This window comes from Phocoena sinus, chromosome 10, assembly GCF_008692025.1.
Source record: "Phocoena sinus isolate mPhoSin1 chromosome 10, mPhoSin1.pri, whole genome shotgun sequence".
Lineage (NCBI taxonomy): Eukaryota > Metazoa > Chordata > Mammalia > Artiodactyla > Phocoenidae > Phocoena > Phocoena sinus.
The window spans coordinates 4286233-4294397 of NC_045772.1; the positions used below are offsets into that span (position 1 = coordinate 4286233).

General features: G+C 54.2%; 2 protein-coding genes across 3 annotated transcripts in view; one reads left to right on the forward strand and one right to left on the reverse strand.

Moving 5' to 3' along the window:
• FBLN1 (fibulin 1) overlaps window positions 1-844 on the reverse strand; it is a 78988-nt gene extending 78144 nt beyond the window's left edge. The window contains exon 1 of one of the 2 annotated variants that reach the window (XM_032646146.1): window positions 648-840. In XM_032646146.1, the coding sequence (XP_032502037.1) occupies window positions 648-726 (79 nt within the window). In that variant the 5' untranslated portion in view covers window positions 727-840. Of the gene's footprint in view, window positions 1-647 lie in introns of both variants that reach the window. The other variant, XM_032646147.1, reaches the window with a different exon arrangement.
• A 1383-nt stretch (window positions 845-2227) lies between these two features.
• On the forward strand, window positions 2228-2942 carry LOC116760739 (actin-related protein 2/3 complex subunit 3-like). The gene has a single exon (XM_032646062.1). The coding sequence runs from the start codon at window positions 2276-2278 to the stop codon at window positions 2765-2767; it is 492 nt and encodes a 163-aa protein (XP_032501953.1). The 5' UTR covers window positions 2228-2275; the 3' UTR covers window positions 2768-2942.
• The last annotated feature ends 5223 nt before the right edge of the window (window positions 2943-8165 follow it).

The following is an 8165-nucleotide window of genomic DNA, read 5'->3' on the forward strand; positions in this document are numbered from 1 at the left end:
TCCGCACACACAGCCATGGCCCTGAACACCTTCAGCCCACTCCCTTCCTCTCTGCTTTCTTCACGTCCACCTCCTACCCCATGACTGCTTTTGTCTCTTGGGCAAATTACTGCCCAGCAAGCTGGGTACCACAGCGCCTGTGCAGGGGTGGAGGTGGGGGCAGTGTGAACAGGTACGCCAGGGGCGCTCCAGGTGCAAGGAGCAGGCACTGGGTGGTGCAAGGTAGGGGGGGTCCTTGGCAACCACCAGCCAGCCTTCCTCTCCCCCAGCCCGCACCCTGGCCCCAGGGGGTGGGTGGGCGCTAGGGTGGGCAGGGTGGATGCGAGAGGGCCGGCAGGAGGATGTGTCTGCAGGGATAGGGATCCGTCTTTAAAACAAATTCCCACGTCAGTGAGGTGATCAGGACCGAAGCCAGGAGACTGGTCGGGGTGGGGGCGGGAAGCGTCGCCGGGGCCTAGCGGCAGCGCAGCACAGACACCCTGAAGACCGCGGAGGGGCGCAGCGCCGGTCGACGCTCCCGGGCGCCGGCAGCGCCAAAAGTCGCACGGGGCGTGGGTCCGGGCGGTCGGGGTGTCGGGGAGTCACTAACGCGGGGGCCGTGGGCTCGGGGAGCTCCCTCCCCGCCCGGCGCGCCCCCGCGCCCCTACCTTGGGCCGCCAGCAGCGAGAGGCCGCCGAGCAGCAGCAGCGGCAGCGGGACCCGGCGCGACGGGACGGCGCGCTCCATGGGCGGCGGGCGGCGGGCGGACAAAGGCGCGGGGCGCGGGGCGCGGCTCTCGGCTCCGGGCGCGGCACGCGGGCAGCGCGGGCTCCAAGCTCCAGCAGCGCCTCCACAGCCAACGCAGGGCCCCGGCCGCGCGGTTCAATTATCCCGCCCCGGAGGAGGGCGCGGGGGAGGGCGCGGCGGAGGCGGGGCCGCGGGGCGCCCGCTCCCCTCCCCCCTCGACCGCTCCCCGCCCGGGACCTCCTGGGCCCTCCCTCCTGGCACCCCAGGCCCGAGGGGCGCGCAGGCCCACGGCCGGGCTGGGAGCAGGGACCCAAGACTTCTTCCTGGTGGGGACCGAGGAAGGGGGGCGCAGTCGGGCGGGAGGCACCCCCCCTCACCCCTCACCCCCCCTGCGCCAGTGAAACCCGATCCCCTCCCCACCCATCGGCCGGAGGGGCGGGCTGGGTAGCAAAGGTTAGCTCCGCCCGACTCCGCCAAAATGGAAGTCAGGCGGCGAGGGGTCCCCAGGGTCGGAGGCGCCTTCTGAGGGTGGTGACCATTCGGGGGGCTCCCTGTGGGACCCGGCCCCCAAGTAATAACCCCGAACCCGCGGTCTGCGGGTTTCGCGCCTTCGCCATCCCTGCGCGCAGGTCGCCCGGGGCTCTGCAGGTCGGTGGCTAACTCCAGGTGTGTCCCGGGCTTCGACCTGGCTCTGCCCTCAGGGGACCGCCAGTGGGGCGGGCAGCGGACAGACTCCACCAACATCCCAGCATCCGTGGAGGGTGATGAACCCGGGACACCCAACCGCGGGGAGAAAGAGATTTTTTTTGCCGGAGAGGAAGCAGCCTTTGCGCTGGGCCTGTGTAGGAATTCATGGCTGCAACCAGTCGGTGGTTACTGAGGATGAATTAGTCCGTTGGGACCATAAATAGATTTATTTAAAAGAAGAAGAAAAACAAAAACAAAACGTGTACGGGTGAAGATGAGGGGCAACGGGATGAGACCCACAGGAACACCATTAGCCAAGGGTAGGGGTCCCCTGACCCAGCAGTCCCACTCTGGGTTTACACCCAGCAGAAAGGCATATACGTGTTGTGAAGTGTGCACCAAGAAACAGAAAATCCTGTACCAGAGTGTCTGCTGCAGCGTAGTTCATAACGGCTTCCAACAAGGAAGGCCCCAACCTCACCAGCAGTATAATGAAAACACTGGGCAGTCGGGTTGGAGCACTACGCAGCCCTGAAAAGTGAGAGCTCTACGACCCAGGCAGCTACAGGGAGGCTCTCAGACACGTCAGGAGAGTGATGACCCTGGTGATGGCTTAGGGACTGGAGGGGCCATGAGGCAGCTTTCTCCGGGGCCAGTTAGGATGTTTTTTAAAATCTGTGTATTGGTTTCAAGGTTGGGTTCAGTGTGTGAAATTTTATGAAGCTGCTCACTTACATGAGCCCTTTTCTGAATGAATGATAGATTTAAAAATCAAAAACAACTCCACCCGGGCTGCCAGAGCGGAAGCGCCGCGCTCTAACCCGACCCTCCTCACCGGGGTTGAAACCTGGGCGCCTCCAGGATGCCGGTTTACCACTCTCCCCTCACGGACCCTGACATGAAACTCATTGGAAACATGGCACTGTTGCCTATCAGAAGTCAGTTCAAAGGACCCACCCCTAGAGAGACAAAAGATACAGATATTGTGGCTGAAACTATCTATTACTTCAAGGCCAATGTCTTCTTCAAAAACTATGAAATTAAGAATGAAGCTGATAGGACCTTGATATATATAACTCTCTACATTTCTCAGTGTCTAAAGGAACTCCAAAAGTGCAATTCTAAAAGCCAAGGCAAGAAAGAAATGTATACACTGGGAATCGCTAATTTTCCCATTCCCAGAGAGCCTGGTTTTCCACTTAATGCAATTTACGCCAAACCTGCGAACAAACAGGAAGATGAAGTGATGAGGACCTACTTACAACAGCTGAGGCAAGAGACTGGACTGAGACTTTGGGAGAAGGTTTTAACCCTCAGAATGATAAACCCAGCAAGTGGTGGACTTGCTTTGTGAAGAGACAATTCATGAACAAGAGTCTTTCAGGACCTGGACAGTAAAGGGAGCCTTGGGCAGACACTGTCTCCACAGCTGTGGGCAGCATTTACAGCAAGATGTACACAGTTCTTTGCCTTTATTTCGTAAAGTTTTATACAGAGGAGAGAAGAGAGTGTGTCTTTACTTGAAGAGCTCTTTATCAGGAATTTGGGGCTGTGGGGTGGGGAAGAATGAGTTGTTGATGGGTGATTTGAAATTTCTGCACTATTAAGCTGGTGCTTAATGAGTAATAATAAAGAAATTTTCTAACAACAAAAAAAATCAAAAACAGAAAGACAGGGCTTCCCTGGTAGCGCAGTGGTTAAGAATCCACCTGCCAGTGCAGGGGACACGGGTTCGAGCCCTGGTCCGGGAAGATCCCACATGCCGCGGAGCAACTAAGCCCGTGCACCACAGCTACTGAGCCCGCGAGCCACAACTACTGAGACTGCGCTCTAGAGCCCGTGAGCCACAACTACTGAGCCCGTGTGCCTAGAGCCTGTGAGCCACAACTACTGAGCCTGCGAGCCACCACTACTGGAGCCTGCGTGCCTAGAGCCTGTGCTCCGCAACAAGACAAGCCACCGCGATGAGAAGCCCGCGCATCGCAGCAAAGAGCAGCCCCTGCTCCACAACCAGAGAAAGCCTGCGCGCAGTGGCCAAGACCCAACACAGCCAAAAAAAAAAACCCCAACAACAACAGAAGGACACAACACTCATCTCCCCACAGGTTACCTCCTAAGTTTGAGGTTTGCAAAGAGCCCAGAAAAGCTCATGAAAGGGGCTCGCTTGCTAATGGCCTCCCGGGTTAAGGAGGCTTCCCAGAAACGGGACATGGGACCGGCCCTTGAAAGACGAGCAGTAGAGGGAGAAGGGATTCCTGGGCAGAGGGAGTAGCATCTGCAAAGTGTGGAGGCATCAGAGACCCTGAGCAGCTCAGGAAGATTATCCGGTCCATTTTGACTGGACGATGTGGGTCCCTGAAGCCCACAGATGTGCTATGGTAAAGTCCTGAAGGCAGTTGGATAAAGGGTGAGTGGGGAGCTCTGAGCTGGAGGCAGATTGGAGACTCACTAGTACTTTAATATTAATTTGATGTCCTTAAGCCACGGGAGAATCAGGGTGCCGTGGAAGGAGGTTAGAGAACCAGGGAAAGTGTAGTGTGTGTAGTAGATTATATGCTCTTATGTTATTTCATTAATACCACAGCCCCAGGAGGCTTTAGTACCCCTATTCTGGAGATGAGGAAACCAAGGCTCAGAAAGGTGAGGTCATTGGTCAAATTCTCATGACCAGTGATTGGCAGCTCTGGGATCTGAATCCAGGCCATCTGACTCCCAATCCCGGGCTCATCTGTATCCAGGGTTCTGTTCTTCACCGAACACTACAGCATAAACGTTCCCCCTCTTATTAGAAATCTACATTATACATCCAGTGAGTGACTAGTATAAAAGTTGTACACACGTTTAATTAACCACTCTCCTATTATTGGACATTTAGATCATTTCAATGTTGGGGGTTATAAATCAGGCTGCAGTGAAACCTGTGTGCTCTGGGCTCAGCTCCCCGCATGGATACACTAGAAGAACAGATGCTACACCCAGGAATGGACTAATTCACATGCCCAGAGAGAGACAGGAGCTGAGCCGTGGGTGTCTCCATCTCCTCTCCAGCACGAGTATCTTTGTTTAATCTGGGCTATTTCCACAGTCAAAAGGACAGGTGTCTCGATGTTTCAATATATGTCTTTAATCATCACAGAGGTTGAACATTTTTCATATCTGTATTTCTCTTTCATAACTTTTATTCATTTATTTTTATAATAGCAGAATTGTTTATTCCAGTGAAAAGCTAGAAAAATGCAATGTCCGACAATAGCTTATTTATGGTATGTACAATTGAATTCACCAATGTCAATAGTCAGTGATTCAACAGAATATTGTACCATGGTCGAAAGGGCTAAATACAATGCTTGAGTAGAAATGTGATCTTTGCGAACTAATATCATGTAAAAAGAAAAAGGAAAACAAGATTGAGTGTGAATGTTTAGATTCACACTGCAGTTATGACTCTGTAAAAGCTATAGTCATGAAGCTAAAGATCAAAAGGGAGCTAAATGAAAGTGGATGTTGTGTTTGACTAGTGAAAATGTTGTTATTTTAATTTTTATTTTTTAGGATACAATTGAGACAGGGAGGAAACCTGGAGTGATATAACTCCTGCACATAAACTTGACTCTGAGTTTCTTGGCGACCAAAGCAAAAATCAAATTATGATCACTTATGCAGTCCCTGTTTTCTGACCAAAGGAAATGTATCATTTTATCTGGAGAGACAAGTTTCTTTCTGGCACTAAATTCTAATCATTTTCTTTCTGGGTCTTGAGGTAAGAGTCAGGAAACTTGATGAGCTGCACATTTGCTTGTAGTTTGTGGAAGATGGAATGGTCTTCAGAGAGGTTCCACGGGGGGAATTAGGGACCAAAGGAGCCCCCCGCCACCTGGCCCCCAGTCCAGGACAAGATGACACACACCCCTCGGATTCTGCTCCAAGCAGGAAGTCATTCATTATGTCCCGTTGTGACAGTCCAGCTTTCTCCCGTCTCTGAGGAGCAGAACAAATGCTTGCCCTCCTCCACATAACAAATAATTCTCCATTTTGTTTGAAAGATCATTGTTGGCACACGTGGACTGTTTTTCCCCAAGTCAGAAAGCAAATGTCTTTGACGCTGCCCAGCCTCTGGAGGACAGGACCGCTATGTTTTCTCGCACGAGATGCTGCTACCCACCCGGGTGGTTTTCTCAGGGCAGTGGCTGCCCTGGCCCCTGCCCACCACTCCAGGCTTATCTTGGCCCTGCACCCCTCACGCCCTGGCGGCAGCCCCCTGGCCTTTGCACGGCTCCTAGAACACCCAAGCTCCTCCCCTCCCTTCCTGCCTCTCCGCTTGGCCAGCCGCCCCGTTCGGTCCTTCAGGTCTCAGGCGAGATGCCACCCACTTCATGACACTTCTCCCTTTCATACTCCTTTCTTTCTTTGTTAAAGTGTTGGTTTTCTCTCCACCCACTAACCCACTAGCTCCCTGAGGGCAAGGACTGTGTCTGCACACCTTGGGTGCTCAATAAATCCTGTCAAGGGACTTCCCTGGCTGTCCGGTGGTTAAGACCCCGCGCTTCCACTGCAGGGGGTGAGGGAGGGTTCGATCCATGGCTGGGGAGCTAAGATCCTGCATGCCGCAGGGCACAGCCAAAAAACAAATCCTGTCTAGTGTGTGAATGCAGAAGCGGCCTTTCCAGCAGCTGGCAGTGCAGCATGGAGAGCAAGCGTGGCTCTGAGTCAGGGCCACGCCCAGCATCAAAACCTCCGCTGAGATGGGCATCCTCCCCCCCACGTGACGGCTGGGGAGACTGTGGCTCAGGGGCATGGCAGAGCTGGCGCCCGGTGTGGCCCCAGACGCTGCCCTCTGCCAGCCTGGGAACTGGCCCAGGGCTGCCATCCAAGCACCTCTGCTCCTGAGCCCATTCACCGCCCCCTCTGGGTTCCTTCTCCACTCCACTGGCGTCTTTCCTCATGCGGAAGGTATTCCTCAGAGGTGCAATCGTGTGACTAGGGGGACGAGTGCAAAAAGTCCCAACCCTTCAAGTGGGCTCCCAAAATGAGAGCTTCCAAGTTGTGCCAAGTACACAAGCTGTGGAGAAGCCCTGGGCTCTCCCGGGCCTCCCACAGACGCCTCTCTCTCCTGACTCTTACGCCTTGAACCTGTGCCCCCCACGCGGCACGGCAGCCCCCATCGTCAGGCCCGCCGGTGACCGGGAAGCGACCAGCAGTCCCTGCCTGGGCCCGTCTCATTCGTCCACCTCCCCGCTGACGGCAAAGGATGTTGCTCCCATCTGTCCCGCACCTTTGCACTTCTCCACCTTTGATCCCATTTCACTCTGCATGAACCCTCTTTCACAGCAGGGGGGGCAGGACCATAGAGGAGACTGCCAGCCTCACGTGCACCAGCAGCGGGGCCAGGGTGCACCCCGGCATGTCTGGGTCCTGAGCCCACACATTCGTCACCAGCCCGCAGTGCCCACCCAGCCGGTGACAGTGAGTGTCCTGGGCTGAATTGAGTCCCCCGCAAAAGTCACAAGTCCTAACCCCCAGTCCTTCAGAATGTGACTGTATTTGGAGACCAGGCCATTGAAGAGGGGATCACGTTAAATGGGGTCATTACAGTGGTCCCCCCTCCAGTAGGACTGGGGTCCTTAGAAGAAAAGGAGGTGAGGACGCAGACACACACGGAGGAAAGACCATGTGAGGACACGGGGTGAGGAGAGCCGTCTACACGCCAAAGAGAGAAACCTCAGAAGGGACCAGCTCTACCAACACCTGGATCTCGAACTTCTGGCTTCCAGAACTGTGAGGAAATAGCTTTCTATTGTCTACGTCCCCCGGTCTGTGGTACTTTGTTATGCAGCACTGCAGACTGATACAGTTAGAGAGGGGTTCGGAAGAGGTATTCCGTGTCTGTGGTCAGGGACTCTGTAAATAGGCGTTGGGACCAGGGAAGGAAGCAGGTCGGGGAGCAACAAGGTCCGAGGGACTCTTATGACGTCAGCTGTCCTGGAACTCTCCGCGGATCAGAAGGATTATCAGGGCAAATTCAAATAAAAACCGCCATCGTTGAATTTTCTGTGAAAAGATAGTTCTCGAGGAGCTGTACTCTGCTTTGGAGACTATATAAAGCTGCTGCCTCGCACAAACGAAAGCCCAGAAAACAGAAAAGCCCGTGATGCGAGCCTGGCGTTGGGGGTAGGGGCATGGTACGCGGCTGTCCTAAGAGCAGGGAAGTGGAAATGGGAAAGGTGATAGTTATAAAGATTAAGACCATTGGAGCTCCTGTGGTCAAAGAAGAAAAGAAGGGAGGAGGAGAAGCCATTCCACGGCTGAAGCACATGTAATTTTGTTTTGACAAAATGAAACTCTAACTGCTGAGGTTCTGGAAAAACTCTCTCCGCTTGCCCTGGGGGCAGCAGTGGAGGCTGGGAAGACTTGAGCTTGGGTTTCTGCTTGTTTCAGGGCAGATTTGCATTTCTTTTGTAGTTGGCCGCAGACAAAAGAATGACGATCTTGAAATTTCCTGCTAGTCCAGAAAAGCGAATGGGATTATAATAGGCGTCTATCCATTTTCCACCTTTGTTTGAGAAATTCCCCACTTTAGAGCCTCACGGGGAGGCACTGCTTTCTTCCCACTGCAGAAACTAAACCCTCACGTCCCCACACCAGCCTCCCTTAAAGCTAGGGTGCTGGCCTGTGACCAAGGCGAGCCAATCTCATGGAACTGCCCCAGATTTTGTACAGGCAGCTGGTGATGGAAGGAAGCAAGGTTGATGGCG

Bases quoted from the DNA above. Each gene is read 5' to 3' on its own strand.
- LOC116760739 (XM_032646062.1), top strand. From the start codon at position 2,276: ATGCCGGTTTACCACTCTCCCCTCACGGACCCTGACATGAAACTCATT.